Source organism: Mercenaria mercenaria, chromosome 13 (genome assembly GCF_021730395.1).
Source record: "Mercenaria mercenaria strain notata chromosome 13, MADL_Memer_1, whole genome shotgun sequence".
NCBI classification, from domain to species: domain Eukaryota; kingdom Metazoa; phylum Mollusca; class Bivalvia; order Venerida; family Veneridae; genus Mercenaria; species Mercenaria mercenaria.
In genome coordinates this window covers 24,183,734-24,203,996 of record NC_069373.1, presented here as the reverse complement: position 1 = coordinate 24,203,996, position 20,263 = coordinate 24,183,734, and the positions used below count along the sequence as shown (strand labels likewise).

The 20,263-nt window shown below is 36.9% G+C and overlaps 1 protein-coding gene across 10 annotated transcripts in view; it reads right to left on the bottom strand.

Annotated features, from left to right (window-relative positions):
- Positions 1 to 1,300: 1,300 nt before the first annotated feature.
- The window catches only part of LOC123529326 (membrane-associated guanylate kinase, WW and PDZ domain-containing protein 3-like), a 284,542-nt gene continuing 265,579 nt past the window's right edge, over positions 1,301 to 20,263 (bottom strand). For 9 of the 10 annotated variants that reach the window (XM_053521338.1, XM_053521342.1, XM_053521339.1 and 6 more), the window contains 4 exons: positions 19,208 to 19,333; positions 11,404 to 11,559; positions 6,955 to 7,093; positions 1,301 to 2,945 (listed from right to left, as the gene is read on the bottom strand). In XM_053521338.1, the coding sequence (XP_053377313.1) occupies positions 2,782 to 2,945; positions 6,955 to 7,093; positions 11,404 to 11,559; positions 19,208 to 19,333 (585 nt within the window). In that variant the 3' untranslated portion in view covers positions 1,301 to 2,781. The remainder of the gene's footprint in view (positions 2,946 to 6,954; positions 7,094 to 11,403; positions 11,560 to 19,207; positions 19,334 to 20,263) is intronic. The other variant, XM_053521345.1, reaches the window with a different exon arrangement.

The window sequence follows — 20,263 nt, the reverse complement described above, 5'->3', positions numbered from 1 at the left end:
GGGGGCGGACCCAGATGAAAAATAAAAGGTATGCAAGTTCATATCATGATAAAGACTCATGCAAGGTTTCATCAATTTATGTCAAATACTTTTTGAGCTAGGCTTGTCACAAGGTGAAAATGTGCATTTTTTACTGTTTCAGGGGCCATAACTCTAGAAATAGGGGGCGGACCCAGATGAAAAATAGGAGGTGCGCAAGTTCATATCATGTTTAAGACTCATGCAAGGTTTCATGAATCTGTATCAAATACTTTTTGAGCTAGGCATGTCACAAGGTGAAAATGTGCATTTTTTACTATTTCAGGGGCCATAACTCTAAAATTAGGGGGCGGAGCCAGACGAAAAATAGAAGGCGTGCAAGTTCATATCATGATAAAGACTCATGCAAGGTTTCATTAATTTATATCAAATACTTTTTGAGCTAAGTGTGTCATGAACTTCGGACGGACAAGAGCAAATCTATATGCCCCCACCACTCATGGAGGGGGGGGGGGGGGGGGGGGGCATAATAAAGATATATTTTTAACCCTAGATGACTGAGTACCATATTCAAGAATTTTTCCTCACCAAGTTTCATTGGTCAATATGGGCAAAACTCTGTCACCTTTGAAGTGTTAACAGTAAAGTTACTTATTGACAACATACATGACAGCACAGTGGACACAGGGTGACCATAATAGCTCACCTTGAGCACCTTGTGTTCAGGTAAATAGTTTAACTTAAGTGTAGAAATCTATAAGCAAACTTTACAGCTAGCAATTTACTAGAATTTCAATTTACAAACATCAGTATTATCATTGTGAGACTGCAAAACATTACTTATTGTAGAATATTAAATTCAATGTTTGTCATCCTCATCAAGATTTTGTGATTATTTTTTGTTAGGTTTAACATCACACTGACATATTACTAGGTAATTTGGCAATATTTCAGCATGGGCAGGTCCCCTGGTAGAACTACCAACCTTTCATAATCAAGCTGGTTGGCTTCCTCACATGAAAAAGCCTACACCACAAAGTGAAGTCTGAAACTCACAGAAGATTTGAATTTAGCCAATGAAATTATTCCATCAAGGAAAACATAGTACAATATACTAACATATTTATGAAATACAAAAAGAAATATTTGAAAATGAAATGAAGTATACAACATGACTGGGGCTGGAATTATGATCATTTGAATACTGTAACTTCCATAAAAAGTAATTTAACAAACAAATTTTAACCACATTTTTTCAATGGTGCAAGCGTAAAAAACAAATTTTTCCCGAGTGTTTCTGAAAAAATACAAACAGCAAATCTGATGAACAATTTGTTAATTTATTGAGACCTGAAGTATTTATGAATTTCAAAGAATTTAATACTCACAATAGTAATGCTTACACAGTATTTTACTGGCATGTATGTTTAACACAGATATGCTCAATCTTATAGATTGTACAAAAATATATTTTATCACAAATATCCTAACTGCATAATTTTCTTTAAACTTGATCTTCTTATCAACAATCCCTTGTTATCCCTGTAACATACACATTTTTCAACATTAGTGATAACTTTTCCATTCCCACAAAGTATAACTTGTTTAGTTGTACTTGAATCTCTGTACTGAAACAATTCAAGCTAACGTCAGGGCATCCAGGCACTTCCAGATATACACATCCAAAGGAACAGATGTCATGTCCAACATTCTGACATGAACATATGTTTGTACAACAGCCTGACCTGTACAAATGCTGGTACAACATCCCAGCATTTATTGGTGTCAGTACAACATCATGACTTAAACAGATGTCAGTACAACATCTGGACAGGAACAGGCATCAGTACAACACCTGGACAGGAACAGGCATCAGTACAACATCTGAACATGAACAAGCATCAGTACAACATCTGGACATGAACAAGCAGCAGTACAACATCTGGACATGAACGGTGTCTGTGCAACATCTAGACATAAATCAATGTCAGTACAATATCCGGACATGAAAAGATGTCAGTACAACATCTGGACATGAACTGCCAGCAGTATAACATCTGGACATGAATCAATGTCATTACAACTTCCAAACATGAACAGATGTCAGTACAACATACAACATCTGGACAAGAACAGGTGTCAGTACAACATCTGGACATGAACAGATGTCAGTACAACATATGGACAAGAACAGGTGTCAGTCAACATCTGGACAAGAACAGGTGTCAGTACAACATCTGGACATGGACAGATGTCTGTACAATATCTGGATATAAACAGATGCTAGTTAACTCTCATCACAATGTCTCAAGTTTTTTGTTTACTTTGCTTTAAAAACTAATCAATCACCCTTATCATCTGAACTTGATACAGAAATAATTCTACAGATATACAAAAAATACTTGAACATAAACAGACCTTTAAGACAAAACATTGTATCTAGCCCAAAGGTTAGTTAAGGGTAAAATATCAACTTGTTAACTTATGAGTTACATGTTCTTCCCTCATTTTTCTTCTCTCATTGTTGTTTCGCTTGTTTTCTAATATCAGATATTGTGTTTAATCCACAACCTTGCACATATTTACTGGGTACTCTCCACATTCATTTTGTACATTTTTCCTATGTAAGAAAATCAAAGTGTACAATCTCCCTGACTAAAATGGAAATACTGTATTCTCTGAACCTCCCAACGTAAAAGTATCCAACTCTCCTTTCCCTGCAACCTGACAATATGCCGAAGACTTTGTCCAGCTATGCTGCCATCATTTTCATGTTGCTACATTTGTTAATTGATTGCACTATCAATTGTTTAAGTACGTCCTACTTGGAGGTTGGTTATAATATGTATGATCTTCTCTGTCAAAGTTAATATTTCTACGTCCAAGGTATGGTGAACTCTGACCTATAGGACCATTTGACATAGGCCCAGTGGTAGGATACCGGGCACCAGGTGATGGTGAAGGTTCTGTAAAACAAGAAAAGTTAACAGAAAATTAAATGGATAAACTTGCCACTTACACCAACAAGATGTCCATATGTTGCTCAGTGACTCAAAACGACTTGGTAGAGGACCTCTACAACATGCTTAATATCTAAACTTTGAGGTTTTAGAAACAGAGCTCCAGATAAGGACCATATTTTGTAAATACGAATTATTTCAAATCCATTTAAGATTTTATTTTGAGATCTGGCCGTAACATAACAAAATGAAAAATTCAGTTAAGAATATTTTTTATAAATCTGGTCATATCGGCATTTTCAAATTTGGTAGTCTATGATCTGCCTTTACCTGTAGACATGCGATTTTCATATCAGCAGAATACCTGTTTGCACATGCTGGCAGGTAGCAGCTACCAGTGAAATGTCAAAATTAATTGATACGAGTTTTGATCCTGTGTTATATCAAAATTGCGCCAATTAACAAATTGTCAGAAAGCGGCTAGCTGATTACAGAGAATGTGAAAAGTGCACTGTCAGACTGCTTCATGCAAGCTTATATTAGATTGTAAAAGAGACAGCTTTTTAGTATATTTCAATGCAACCTGATCCTATTATGATTACAAATGAAAAATATACAAATATACAAAAGCAAAAATACATTAAGAACGTCTAGACTTCTAATTACTCTAGATGACATATGCCACTTATCCACAATTCCATCAAAAGAGCTGACTGTCGGTGAAGTATCTTATGATAAATAACATCAACATTTGGGGAGCTATCTCTGGTTTATCCTAGCTTGCCAAGTAAACTGATTAAAAACCACTTTCAGACGAAATTCAGTAAGTGTAACAATATTCAGATATTACAATTTGGATATATGTTTTTTACAGAATGTTATAGCACTTTTCTGTTAATGAAACATTGAGTGAAAACAGTGTTTTTGCATGGCTTGATTGACTTGTTTCCAAACTTCTGTAACCAATTACACTTCTGACTTATCAATAACATAAATTTTGATAAAGTGTTCTGAAACAGACCTTTTCATTATGTTGTAACATAGTCTTGGTTTCAAGCTTGAAATGGGCCATCCACTTATTCATATTTATAGCACCAACTTGAAATCATTAGCCACTTTATTTTGTAGCAAGTGTGCAATAATCATAAACGAAATGAAAACTAAGGTACTAGATACTGACAAATGCAAATACTGCTATGGTACCTTTCCCATTTAAAACACCTGCACCCTTACCCCTTTTATGCAGCACCATGCCCGTTTTTATCCTGCGCCCTGTCCCTTTTAGGAAGCACCCTGTCATTTTTTAATGCTGACCCCTCTCTTTTTGAGCTCTAGAAATAACACTAATGTATTGACCTAGTTATTCTTTATACTAATTTTTTCACTTTGTAGTAGATTAATAAGACAGGTTGACCACTTTCTGGCAAGGTAAGTTCTATTTTATTTTTCAAATATACATCTGCCCAGTTGCAGATCCTACGGGCAGACCAAAGAAGAGATGAATTGTTCAAACGAGATGGTTATTGCTCACCTGTTAAACTTGGCCTAGGAATCATGAAGATAAACATTCTGACCAAGTTTCATGAAGATAGGGTCATAAATGTGGCCTCTACAGTGTTAACAAGCTTTTCCTTTGATTTGAGTGGTGACCTAGTTTTTGACCTTACATGAGCCAGTTTCGTACTTGGTCCAGATATCATCAAGATAAATATTCTGTGCAAGTTTGTATCAAATCAAAGCATAAATGAATCCTCTATATAGCTGAAAGGGCCAAGATAGAAAATTTTGCCCCTTTCAGGAGTAGTAAATCTAGAACCCATGATGGAATCTAGCCGGTTTTCGAAAAGTACCAAGATCTTATTGTGACTTATGGAATCCAAGATCTATTGTTGTTAAAGATAATTTGCAAGTTTGTATCAAATCAAACCATAAATGAAGTCTCTATATGGCTGCAAAAGCCAAAGTTGCATATTTTTGCCATTTAAGGGGCCATAACTCTGAAACCCATGATGGAATCTAGCCGGTTTTCGAAAAGTACCAAGATCTTATTGTGACTTATGGAATCCAAGATCTATTGTTGTTAAAGATAATTTGCAAGTTTGTATCAAATCAAACCATAAATGAAGTCTCTATATGGCTGCAAAAGCCAAAGTTGCATATTTTTGCCATTTAAGGGGCCATAACTCTGAAACCCATGATGGGATCTGGCCAGTTTTTGAAAGGAACCAAGATATTATGCCAATACAAGTTGTGTGCAAGTTTGATTAAAATTAATTGTAAAATGTGGTCTCTATCATGTTTACAAGAAATTGTGGATGAACCGATGACGATCACAAAAGCTCACCTTGTCACTACGTGACATGTGAGCTAAAAAGCACGTTGTTTGCATACATGAAATCACACGAAACAAAAACAAGAGCACCGCCTTGCGAGTGCTGACGCTCATCTGATTTTTTTTGTATAATAGAAATATTGTCCTACCCATGATTTTCTAAGTCTAAAAAGGGCCATCACTCTTGCAAAAAGCAGGATAGAGTTATGTTTCTTGATGTACAGTGTCCACTTATGATGGTGAAAAGCTGTTGCAAGTTTTAAAGCAATAGCTTTGATAGTTTATGAGAAAAGTTGACTTAAACATAATATTCAACCAAGAAAATGATTTTTCTAAGTCCAAAAGGGGCAATAATTATTGCAAAAGCAGGATGGAGTTATGCTGCTTGCTGTACAGGATCAGCTTATGATGGTGAACAAGAGTTGCAAGTTTTAAAGCAATAGCTTTGATAGTTTAAGAGAAAAAGTTGACCTAAACATAAAACTTAACCAAGAAATCTGATATTTTCTAAGTCCAAAAGGGCCATAAATCTTGCAAAAAGCAGGATGGAGTTATGTTCTTGCTGTACAGGTCAAGTTATGATGGTGCAACAATGTGTCAAGTTTTAAAGCAATAGCTTTGATAGTTTAGGATAAAAGCTGACCTAAACATAAAACTTAACCAAGAAAACTGATTTTCTAAGTCCAAAAGGGGAAATAATTCTTGCAAAAAGCAAGATGGAGTTATGTTTCTTGATGTACAGGGTCTGCTTATGATGGTGAACAAGTATTCCAAGTTTCAAAGCAAAAGCTTTGATAGTTTAGGAGAAAAGTTGACCTAAACATAAAACTTAACCAAGAAATCTGATATTTTCTAAGTACAAAAGGGGCCATAAATCTTGCAAAAAGCAAGATGGAGTTATGTTTCTTGCTATACAGGGTCAGCTTATGATGGTGAACAAGTATTCCAAGTTTCAAAGCAATATCTTTGATAGTTTAGGAGAAAAGCTGACCTAAACATAAAACTTAACCAGGCAACGCCGACGCAGACGCCGACAACCGCTCAAGTGATGACAATAACTCATCATTTTTTTTTTCAAAAAATCAGATGAGCTAAAAAATCACATTAAAGACTTACTGAATATCATCACTTGTGATGCTTGAAAACTTTCAACAAATCTTCCTTTGAGCTTCCATCCACTTATTGTTGTTTCCAAAATATTTTTAATAGATCCAGATCGGGCTATTTGAATAGTTACATGACTCTTAAAGAATTTATTTTCTACATTTAAGAATATTTGTTTAACATCAGGGAGTAAGAATTACAGATAAAGTTTAAGGATACTGGTCAGGAGTCAGGGAGTAATGCTAACAATTATACAAAACCTTATCTGGAGCTCTGAGACAAGATTTTTAAAGGTTTTCCAATATAACTATATGGCCAAAGGCAAGAATACTGCCGATTTGTTGTTAATAAAACTTGAAACTTGTAAGTATATGTAAAACAACTGAGTGGACAATTCTGCCCCTGGGACATGATGTGAATAAGCTTGATAGAGGACCTCTACATGCACTTAGTGTGTTTATGCCAGTAAAATATAACTTACCAAGTATGATATCTGATCTTTAACATTTGAAAAATTTCTCTGATTACGTTCATTCTGTTACTATACACAGAGTACCCCTTTATCAATGAACAGCTTACCAAAACTAGGAGGCGGTTTCCCAGTCCTTCTAACAACTAATCTCAATGTTGGTCCACCATTCTGTATAATATCTATAGCTTCTGAATGCGTCATATTCTCTGTTCTGTAATTGTTTATCTCCAACAATTGATCACCAACCTGTCAAAATATTAATGTCATTTAACCATTTTTGTTGTAACAAGAGTAAATCTAATTGTAATATCATTCTAGTAACATTTACTTATTTGTAATATACAAGAGTAAATCACACTGCAATATCTTTTAGGAATATTCACTATTTTTTTGTAATATACTAGAGTAAACCTTACTGCTATATCTTTTAGGGACAATCATTTTGCTGTGAAAATTGGAGTAAATGTCCGTGTCAAAACTTGAGTAAACCTTACTGCCAGGTTTTTAAAGGAACATACACTTTGTTGCAAGATACCAGAGTATACGTCCCTGTCAAGACTTGAGTAAACCTAACTGCCAAGTTTCTAAAGGATTATACACTTTGTTGCAAGATACTAGAGTATACGTCCCTGTCAAGACTTGAGTAAACCTAACTGCCAGGTTTCTAAAGGAACATACACTTTGTTGCAAGATACTAGAGTATACGTCCCTGTCAAGACTTGAGTAAACCTAACTGCCAGGTTTCTAAAGGAACATACACTTTGTTGCAAGATACTAGAGTATACGTCCCTGTCAAGACTTGAGTAAACCTAACTGCCAGGTTTCTAAAGGAACATACACTTTGTTGCAAGATACGAGAGTATACATCCCTGTCAAGACTTGAGTAAACCTAACTGCCAGGTTTCTAAAGGAACATACACTTTGTTGCAAGATACGAGAGTATACATCCCTGTCAAGACTTTAGTAAACCTAACTGCCAGGTTTCTAAAGGAACATACAATTTGTTGCAAGATACTAGAGTATACATCCCTGTCAAGACTTGAGTAAACCTAACTGCCAGGTTTCTAAAGGAACATACATTTTGTTGCAAGATACGAGAGTATACATCCCTGTCAAGACTTGAGTAAACCTAACTGCCAGGTTTCTAAAGGAACATACATTTTGTTGCAAGATACGAGAGTATACGTCCCTGTCAAGACTTGAGTAAACCTAACTGCCAGGTTTCTAAAGAAACATACACTTTGTTGCAAGATACTAGAGTATACGTCCCTGTCAAGACTTGAGTAAACCTAACTGCCAGTTTTCTAAAGGAACATATGACTTTGTTGCAAGATACTAGAGTATACGTCCCTGTCAAGACTTGAGTAAACCTAACTGCCAGTTTTCTAAAGGAACATATGACTTTGTTGCAAGATACTAGAGTATACGTCCCTGTCAAGACTTGAGTAAACCTAACTGCCAGTTTTCTAAAGGAACATAAGACTTTGTTGCAAGATACTAGAGTATACGTCCCTGTCAAGACTTGAGTAAACCTAACTGCCAGTTTTCTAAAGGAACATAAGACTTTGTTGCAAGATACTAGAGTATACGTCCCTGTCAAGACTTGAGTAAACCTAACTGCCAGGTTTCTAAAGGAACATACAATTTGTTGCAAGATACTAGAGTATACGTCCCTGTCAAGACTTGAGTAAACCTAACTGCCAGGTTTCTAAAGAAACATACACTTTGTTGCAAGATACTAGAGTATACGTCCCTGTCAAGACTTGAGTAAACCTAACTGCCAGGTTTCTAAAGGAACATACAATTTGTTGCAAGATACTAGAGTATACATCCCTGTCAAGACTTGAGTAAACCTAACTGCCAGGTTTCTAAAGGAACATACACTTTGTTGCAAGATACGAGAGTATACGTCCCTGTCAAGACTTGAGTAAACCTAACTGCCAGGTTTCTAAAGGAACATACACTTTGTTGCAAGATACGAGAGTATACGTCCCTGTCAAGACTTGAGTAAACCTAACTGCCAGGTTTCTAAAGAAACATACACTTTGTTGCAAGATACTAGAGTATACGTCCCTGTCAAGACTTGAGTAAACCTAACTGCCAGGTTTCTAAAGGAACATAAGACTTTGTTGCAAGATACTAGAGTATACGTCCCTGTCAAGACTTGAGTAAACCTAACTGCCAGGTTTCTAAAGAAACATACACTTTGTTGCAAGATACTAGAGTATACGTCCCTGTCAAGACTTGAGTAAACGTAACTGCCAGGTTTCTAAAGGAACATACACTTTGTTGCAAGATACGAGAGTATACGTCCCTGTCAAGACTTGAGTAAACCTAACTGCCAGGTTTCTAAAGGAACATACACTTTGTTGCAAGATACGAGAGTATACGTCCCTGTCAAGACTTGAGTAAACCTAACTGCCAGGTTTCTAAAGGAACATACACTTTGTTGCAAGATACGAGAGTATACGTCCCTGTCAAGACTTGAGTAAACCTAACTGCCAGGTTTCTAAAGGAACATACACTTTGTTGCAAGATATGAGAGTATACGTCCCTGTCAAGACTTGAGTAAACCTAACTGCCAGGTTTCTAAAGGAACATAAGACTTTGTTGCAAGATACTAGAGTATACGTCCCTGTCAAGACTTGAGTAAACCTAACTGCCAGGTTTCTAAAGAAACATACAGTTTGTTGCAAGATACTAGAGTATACGTCCCTGTCAAGACTTGAGTAAACCTAACTGCCAGGTTTCTAAAGAAACATACACTTTGTTGCAAGATACTAGAGTATACGTCCCTGTCAAGACTTGAGTAAACCTAACTGCCAGGTTTCTAAAGGAACATACAATTTGTTGCAAGATACTAGAGTATACGTCCCTGTCAAGACTTGAGTAAACCTAACTGCCAGGTTTCTAAAGGAACATACACTTGTTGCAAGATACGAGAGTATACGTCCCTGTCAAGACTTGAGTAAACCTAACTGCCAGGTTCTAAAGGAACATACACTTTGTTGCAAGATACGAGAGTATACGTCCTGTCAAGACTTGAGTAAACCTAACTGCCAGTTTCTAAAGGAACATAAGACTTTGTTGCAAGATACTAGAGTATACATCCTGTCAAGACTTGAGTAACCTAACTGCCAGGTTTCTAAAGGAACATAAGACTTTGTTGCAAGATACTAGAGTATACGTCCCTGTCAAGACTTGAGTAAACCTAACTGCCAGGTTTCTAAAGAAACACACACTTTGTTGCAAGATACTAGAGTATACGTCCCTGTCAAGACTTGAGTAAACCTAACTGCCAGGTTTCTAAAGAAACATACACTTTGTTGCAAGATACCAGAGTATACATCCCTGTCAAGACTTGAGTAAACCTAACTGCCAGGTTTCTAAAGAAACATACACTTTGTTGCAAGATACTAGAGTATGCATCCCTGTCAAGACTTGAGTAAACCTAACTGCCAGGTTTCTAAAGGAACATACACTTTGTTGCAAGATACCAGAGTATACATCCCTGTCAAGACTTGAGTAAACCTAACTGCCAGGTTTCTAAAGGAACATACACTTTGTTGCAAGATATTAGAGTATACATCCCTGTCAAGACTTGAGTAAACCTAACTGCCAGTTTTCTAAAGGAACATATATAGGGAAAACTGACCACACCCTCTGGCGGCCATGCTTTTTGACGAATTGGAATATTTTGAAAAATCTCGGTAGCGGGTCACACAAGGACCATTTGTGTAAAATTATTTTAAAATCAGGCCAGCAGTTTCACACAAGAAGATTTTAAAAGTTTCACTATATACATATAGGGAAAGGTGACCACGCCCTCTGGAGGCCGTATCTTTTAACGAATCATAATAATTTTAAAAATCTTGGTAGAGGGTCACACAAGGACCATTTGTGTGAAATTATTTTAAAATCGGGCCAGCAGTTTCACACAAGAAGATTTTTTTAAATGTTCACGAATACATATACATGAAGGGAAAAGAGACCATGCCCCCTGGTGGCCATGTTTTTAGACGAATATGTATAATTTGAACAATCTTGGTAGAGGGTGATAGAAGGACTATTTGTGTGAAATTATTTTAAAATCAGACCATTGGTTTAGGAGGAGTTGTCATTTCAAGATTTTTCTATTTTTAGTGGTTTTGGAGAAGATGCTGTTTAAACACAGATGTTGACGACGGACGATTTGACAGACAAACGCACGGACGATGGACACAGCGTGATCATAATACCTAAAAACTAGAGCTACCACTGAAGGTGATTTAATACCACACAACACTGTTTTTAGTACAAGAGGGCCCAAAATCAAAGTGGTCAAAAAGATTTTTTTAGTTTCCATAATATCTGGGGAAGTGGTCACATGTTTTGTTGAATATAATTAATATAAACAGCCTAAGCAGAGGCACCCAAGAAACATTTGTGTGAGATTATTTGAAAGTAGAACCAGAAGCTTACAGTGAGATATTGTTATAAGATGTTTGTTTGTTTTTAGCTCTGGTGAAAATGCAAAACTACCAAGGAGAAATGTATACAGTAGAAACTATACAAACCCTTAATCTTTTATCTACATCTGCAGCTCCTCCCTCTGCTATCCTCAGTACAAACAATGGCATGTTGTTGAATTCTTGTCCACCACGGATAGAAAAACCAAATCCTCTATGGCCACGATTCAAATCTACCACATATATCTGCTCATCTTGGATATCCTGTAAATGTTTATACTTATAAAATCTCTTTTTCTTTGTTTTGTTGGGTACTGACAAAGCGCAGTTCATACAGTGACTTTCCAAATGTGTTTAGTGGTGCTCTTCCCTGTATTATTTCTTGCAATGGTGGGCACCTTGCTAGAACCACTGAGCTTATGCAAACCAGTCGGAAGGCCTCCTCAACATGATAACAGTTTCACTCAAACTGACAAAGGTGAGCACACATGATTCAGGCAACTTCGGGTAATATCTTGTCATCTGCTACATGGTTGTTTTAATTACAAGTAAACAAACTTTAACGAATGTGTCACTTCAGGAAAGTGTTGTCACAGAAAATCAAGGGTTATGACAAAAATGCTAATGTGCATATTCACTGCCTGAAAATCATGGACCTCGGGTTAAAACTAACATTGTCCTACACAGTAAAACCTCTGAAAAACAGTTCTTGACAAAGTCAAAGCTATCTGAACAAGAGCACTTTGAACACGAAATGCCCCCCTTGATGCATTCAGTAATCAGTTTTATTTTTCAGGTTATCTTCCAGAAACAGTTCTGGGTCACATTGACCTTGACCTTTGACCTACTGATCTAAAAAATAAATAGAGTCATCTGCTGGTCATGATCAACCTCCCTATTAGTTTCGTGATCCTAGGCCCAAGCATTCTCAAGTTATTGACAGGAAATGGTTTAACTGTTCTGGGTCACTGTGACCTTGACCTTTGACCTACTGATCTCAAAATCAACAGCGGTCATCTGCTGGTCATGATCAACCTCCCTATTAAGTTTCGTGATTCTAGGCCTAAGCATTCTCAAATTATCATCTGGAAACCGTTTAACTGTTCTTGGTCACTGTAACCTTAATCTTTGACCTACTGATCAGATTGGTCATGATTAATCTCCCTATAAAGTTTTGTGATCCTAGGCCCAAGCATTCTCAAGTTATCGTCCGGAAACGGTTAAACTGTTCCATGTCACTGTGACCTTGACCTTTGACCTACTGATCTCAAAATCAATAGGGGTCATCTGCTGGTCATGACCAACCTCCCTGTCAACTTTCATGATTCTGGACCAAAGCGTTCTCAAGTTATCGTCCAGAAACAGTTTAACTGTTCTGGGTCACTGTGACCTTGACATTTGACCTACTGATCTAAAAATCAATAGGGGTCATCTGCTGGTCATGACCAACCTCCCTATTAACTTTCATGATCCTAGGCCCAAGCGTTCTTTAGTTATCATCCGGAAACAAATTGGTCAATGGACCGGCTGACCGACAGACTGACAGCTGACATCTGCAAAACAAAATACCCCTCCTTCATCGAAGGGGGGCATAATTAAATTTTGATCTCAGATGACCCAGTAAACATGATGTCCAAGATTTTACTGAGGGTTACATTCTGATCAAGTTTCATTAAGATCGGACAAAAATTGTGACCTGTAGAGTATTAACAATAAAACTGTTGACAATAGACAAGGACGGATATTTTATGTTCAGGTGAGCTACAAACACAGCAGACAGCAGCATCATAATAACAAAAGGGTCATTAACCCTTAAGCGCTCACCCGTATACAAGGCTTCAAGTGTGTTTGTATAAGTACAGAGTTAGGTTTCTTCCATGTTAGCCTATATTATATACATGCCACACATTTTTGAACCTAGGGCAATAATTTGAACAATTATGGTAGCCAAATCTGATATCACACGCCAAATATGAAGGCTCTAGCTATTATTGATTCAGAGAAAAAGATTTTCAAAGTTTCTTATATAAAAGCCTACAGTAAGTACATGTCAGACACAGGGACGTGGCCATTTTTTTTTTACCTTAGGGCAATAATTTGGACAAGTATTTTAGAGTGTCAAACCCTTATATAAAAGCTCTAGACAAAAGGATTTTTAAGGTCTGATAGCTGAAAACCTATTTTAACCAAAAAGACCCATAAGTTCAATGAACCAGAACCATTTGAACAATTTTGAAAGAGAGCTACCCAGAGATCATTTGTGTAGGGTTTCATCAAAATCCATTAAGTAGTTTTGGAGATGTTGTTTAAAGAAATTGCTGATGAAAAGTGACCACGCCCTCTGGCGGCCATGATTTTTGATGAATCAGAAAAATTTGAACAGTATTTGTAGAAGGTCACACAAGGACTACTTGTGTGAAATTATTTTAAAATCAGGCTAACAGTTTTATACAATAAGATTTTCTTAGTTTCTACTACATACATAAAGGGAAAAGTGACCACGCTCTCTTGCAGCCATGTTTTTTGACGAGTCGGAATAATTTGAACAATCTTGGTAGAGGGTCACACAAGAACCATTTGTGAAAAATTATTTAAAAATCAGGCCAAGATTTTTTTTTTTTCAACTATATACATATAGGGAAAAGTGACCACGCCCCCTGGCGGCCATGTTTTTTGACAAATCAGTATAATTTGAACATTCTAGATAGAGGGTGACATAAGGACCACTTGTGTGAAATTATTTCAAAATTGGACCATCGGTTTAGGAGGAGATGTCGTTTGAAAGTTTTTTTTCTATTTTTAGCTCTGGCAGCCCCTATGTGCAACCAAGCAGAACAATTTGAATAACTTTGGTAGAGGACCATTCAAGGAATATCCATGCAAAGTTTCATCAAAATCCATTCAGTGGTTATGGAGGAGATGTCATTTTAACACAATTGTTGATGACGGATGTATGGATGCACGACAGACATAGCGTGATCACAATAGCTCACCATGAGCATTGCTCAGGTGAGCTAAAAATTTTGATGATGGAAGATGGATTACAAACCATCCACCTTTATTAGTAGCTCACCTGAACTTTATTTAACAAGAGGGTCATTGACCCTAAAGTGCTCACCTGTGTACAAGGCTTCAAGTGTGTTTGTATAAGTACAGAGTTAGGTTTCTTCTATGTTAGCCTATATTATATACATGTCACACACATTTTTGAACCTAGGGCAATAATTTGAATAATTATGGTAGATATTACAAATCTGATATCACACGCCAAATATCAAGGCTCTAGCTATTATTGATTCAGAGAAGAAGATTTTCAAAGTTTCTTATACATAAGCCTATAGTAAGTACATGTCAGACATGGGCATGGCCATTTTATTGACCTTAGGGCAATAATTTTGACAATTATGGTAGAGATTCAAAAGTCAAACCCTTATATCACATGCCAAATATCAAAGCTCTAGAGAAAAGGATTTTTAAAGTCTGATAGCTGAAAACCTACTTTTAACCAAACAGACCCATATGTTCAATTAACCGGAACCATTTAACAACTCTGAAAGAGGATAACTTAAAGATCATTTGTGTAAAGTTTCATCAAAATACATTCAGTAGTTTTGGAGGAGATGTTGTTTAAAGAAATTGTTGAGGAAAAGTGACCACGCCCTCTGGTGGCCATGTTTTTTGACGAATCAGAAAAATTTGAACAGTATTTGTAGTCACACAAAGACAATTTGTGTGAAATTATTTTGAAATCAGGCTAACAGTTTTATACAAGAAGATTTTCTAAGTTTCTACTATATACATAAACGGAAAAGTGACCACACCCCTGGCAGCCATGTTTTTGACGAATCAGAATAATTTGAAAAATCTTGGTAGAGGGTCACACAAGTACCATTTGTGTGAAATTATCTTAAAATCAGGCTAGCAGTTTCACACAAGAAGATTTTTAAAGTTACCACAATATACATATAAGGAAAAGTGACCATGCCCTCTGGCGGCCATGTTTTTTGACGAATCAAAATAATCTGAACAATCTTGGTAGAGGGTCACACAAGGACAATTTGTGTAAAATTATTCTAAAATTGGGCCAGCAGTTTCACACAAGAAGATTTTTAAAGTTTCCACTATATACATAAAGGGGAAAGTGACCACGCCCTCTGATGGCCATCTTTTTTCACTAATTGGAATAATTTGAACAATCTTGGCAGAGGGTCACACAAGTACAATTTGTGTGAAAATATCTTAAAATCAGGCTAGCAGTTTCACACAAGAAGATTTTTAAAGTTACCACAATATACATATAGGGAAAAATGACCATGCCCTCTGGCGGCCATGTTTTTTGACGGAACAATCTTGGTAGAGGGTCACACAAGGATAATTTGTGTAAAATTATTCTAAAATTGGGCCAGCAGTTTCACATGAGAAGAATTTTTGAAGTTTCCACTATATACATATAGGGAAAAGTTACCACGCCCTCTGGCGGCCATGTTTTACGACGAATCAAAATAATTTGAACACTCTTGGTAGATGGTGACATAAGGACCATTTGTGTGAAATTATTTCAAAATCGGACCATCGGTTTAGAAGATGTTGTTTGAAGATTTTTTTATTTTTAGCTCTAGCGGCCCCATGTGTAACCAAGCGGAACCGTTTGAACAACTATGGTAGAGGACTATCCAAAGAACATCCATGCCTATTTTCATCAAAATCCATTCAGTAGTTAAGGAGGAGATGTCTTTTAAACACAACTGTTGATGACGGACGGACGGACGGACGCATGCATAATGGACACAGCATGATCACAATACCTCACCATGAGCATTGCTCAGGTGAGCTAAAAATGTTACACAAATTAACACTTTACGGTGATAAGATGTATACACTTTCATTGGAATTCCGTTTAGTAGCTTGCATCACAGAACGATATATATTGATAATGCCAAGTGTATGGGCACATAACTCTGTAATGCTTTGAATCTTGAAACTAAAATGTGTCTGTAACACACAGGGTGTGCCCCCCCACTGGTACATTTGTCACAAATAAGGGGCAATAATTCAAATGTTTGCAGTCTTAATGGGGGTATAGCCTCAACAAACATTTCATGAAAAGGATTCATTTATTCCAGGCCATATACTTTTTGAGCTATGAGCATCACAAACAAAAAATCCACTATTTTGGCTATTTCAAGGGCCATAACTCTGTAATAAGCGCTAAGATTCTCAAGAAGAATGCCAAGTGTGCACGGTCACATTATGATAAAGACTCAAGCAAGGTTTCATGAATTTACATCAAATACTTTTTGAGCTAGGCACATAATTAGGTGAAAATATGCATTGTTTTACTATTTCAGGGGCCATAACTTTAAAAATAGGGGAAGGAGCCAGCCAAAAAATAAGAGGTGTGCAAGTTTATATCATGATGAAGACTCATGCAAGTTATCATCCATTTATATTATATACTTTTTGAGCTAGGCGCAAAAATGTGCATTTTTGACTATTTCAGGGGCCATAACTCTGAAAATAGGGGGCGGAGGCAGACAAAAAATAGGAGGTGCGCAAGTTCATATCATAATAAAGACTCATGCAAGGTTTAATCAATTTATATGTAATACTTTTTGATTTAGAAGCGTCACAAGGTGAAAATGTGCATTTTTGACTATTTCAGGGGCCATAACTCTGAAAATCGGGGGCGGAGGCAGATAAAACTAGAGCTATCACTAAAGGTGATGAATGTACCCCCCCATGCACTGACAAGTACATTGCAATTGACGCACACAAGATTGCATAATTATGTGGACTGTATGTATATAGACTGTATGTATACAGTATAGTAACAAAAAACAAAGTCCCATAACTATGCAGAATATTTATCTAAAGAATGTAACATGCACCATGCACACACTAGGTTGGTACTGATCACGTGAAGTTTCATTAAATTGTGTGCAAGGGTTTGGTAGATTAGGCACGCACAAGATTGCATATGCAGACTGTATGTACATAGTATGTTAACAAGAAACAAAGTCCCATAACTCTGCAATTTTTGTCGCTGAAAGAACCTAACATGCCCCATGCACAACTACTGTTGTTACTGATCACTTGTGTGAAGTTTCATTAAATTGTGTGCAAGGGTTTGGTAGATTAGGCACGCACAAGATTGCATAATGCAGACTGTATGTACATAGTATGTTAACAAGAAACAAAGTCCCATAACTCTGCAAATTTTTTTTCTAAAAGAACCTAACATGCCCCATGCACAACTACTGTTGGTACTGATCACTTGTGTGAAGTTTCATTAAATTCTGTCAAAGGGATAAGGAGAGATGGTGTGCACAAGATTGCCTCTACGGACAGACAACCTGAAACTAGAATACCCGCCCCCCTTACAATTTTGTTGTTGGGGGGTACAAAAAATAGGAGGTGCGAAAGTACATATCATAATGAAGACTCATGCAAGATTTAATCAATTTATATGTAATACTTTTTGATTTAGACGCGTCACAAGGTGAAAATGTGTATTTTTGACTATTTCAGGGGCCATAACTCTGGAAATAGGGGGCGGAGCCAGATGAAAAATAGGAGGTGCACAAGTTCATATCATGATAAAGACTCATGCAAGGTTTAATCAATTTATATGTAATACTTTTAGAACTAAGCGTGTCACAAGGTGAAAATGTGCGTTTTTTACTATTTCAGGGGCCATAATTCTGGAAATAGGGGGTGGACCCAGATAAAAAATAGTAGGTGCGCAAGTTCATACCATGATTAAGACTCATGCAAGGTTTCATGAATCTATATCAAACACTTTTTGAGCTAGGTGTGCCACAAGGTGAAAATGTGCATTTTTTACTATTTCATGGGCCATAACTCTGGAAATAGGGGGCGGAGCCAGACGAAAAATAGAAGGTGCCCAAGTTCATATCATGATAAAGACTCATGCAAGGTTTCATCAATTTATATCAAATACTTTTTGAGCTAGGCGCGTCATGAACTTCGTATGGAAAGACAGACGCTAGGACATGACCAAACCTATATGCCCCCACCACTCATGGGGTGGGGGGAGGGGGGGCACAAAAAGTCTGACATATTTTAAGGAACTTTCATTCGAATCATGTTAAAAGGGTGGAAGTAGTTAATGCCACAAATGTTTGCAACAGACTGGACAAATATAACATGACTATTTACCCTGCTCCAAACTTTCTTTGCAGAAACACAATAAAAAAAAAAAAAAGAGTTGTTTGTAAAAAACACATACGTGCCTATGATGGCATATGAGAGGCAAGTACATAATTTTTTATGTATTTTTGTATACTGTAACCTTGACCTTAAACCAAAGGATTTCAAAACCAGTATAGGCAATTCTCCTAAGAAAACTGACAGCCAAAGCATTCTTTACTTATTAGCATAAACTGTTTCCAGTCATATGGTCACTGTGACCCTTGAACTACTGACCCAAAAAAAACATGATGTGCATCTACCGACCACAGGCAATCATCCTATGAAGTTTGGTGATTGTAGGCAGAATTGTAGTTTAATTACTGCATGGAGACCATTTTCAGTCTTAAGGTCACTGTGACCATGATCTTTGACCAACTAATCCCCAAAACATTAGCATACATTACTTACAACAGGAAATAACTGTTACAGTAGGCCAAGCTATTCTTTAGTCATTGAGTAGAAAATGTCACTATGACCTTGACCCAATCGATTAGGGATCATCTACTGATCAAAGGCGATCGTCCTATGAAGTCTGGCCATTGTGACATCAAACTTTCTCTGGTTGTAGACTGGAAACCAAAATGGTCTCCTGACCCACCAACACACAGACTGACAATGAGCAAAACAATATTCCCCCTCTCCTTTGAAGTGAGCATTATAAGCCATAAATCAAATAGGAAGAAAATTTCAATAAAAACACCTGTTGATTAAGTATCCTAGATCTATTTATATCTTTTGGCGGGGGAGGAGGTGGGTATCTATATCTGCCATCTGTATCATTCAATGTGGGCATTGCCATTGCATTCACCATCGAACCCTGGGAACTCTGAAATATTTTGTTTTATATAAATCAGTTTGACACAACATGTATCATCTTAAAGGGAGAAATAAATTGATTGGTATTAAAAACGGTGAAAATTCTTTTGTAATTCAAAAGCATGTAATGAAGTTTGAACAAGAGCTTTTGGTAAAACCTATATGCCTCCAATGATGCACTGTAGGATGCAAGAAGGTGTGTACTTTTATATGCTGTGATCTTGACAAATGACTTGACCTCAGAAACTACAGGGGTCATCTACTGATTCAAGGCAATCATCCTATGAAGATGGACAGTAAAAGTATTCTTTGATAATTGTGCAGATACAGTTTTAGTCATGTCACTTTGACCTTTGATCTACTGACTGCCAAAACTATAGGGGTCATCTACTGACCAAGGGCTATAGCCACAAAGTTTGATGACTATATGCAAAAATTCTTTAACGTTAATAAGTGGAAACCATTTTCATTCTTGAAGTCATTGTGGCCTTGACCTTTATCTCACCCAATCCCAAAATAGAATCAATGACAATTATCACATGAAGTTTGACAACTGTAGGTCAAAGTGTCCTTTAAACGTTTTCAGTCTCAAAGTCACTGTGACCTTTAGGTTTGGCTTACAGACTCCAAAAATATGACCACAGGCAATCATCCTGCGAGTTTTGATGACTGAGCCAAAGACTTCTTTGATTATTGAGTGGAAACCATTTTCAGACTAGAGGTCACTGACCTTGACCTTTGACCTCCCAACCACCAAAACACTTACCAAAGCAATCATCCTATGACCACCAAAGCATTTTTTAGTCTCAAGGTCACTGAAACCTGCATCTTTGACCTACCAACTCCTATACAATAGGGGTCATTTATGTGAAGTTTGATGACAAATAGTTTTTTAGCAACTGTGACCTTGACCTTTGGCCTACTGTCAACAGGGTCTTAC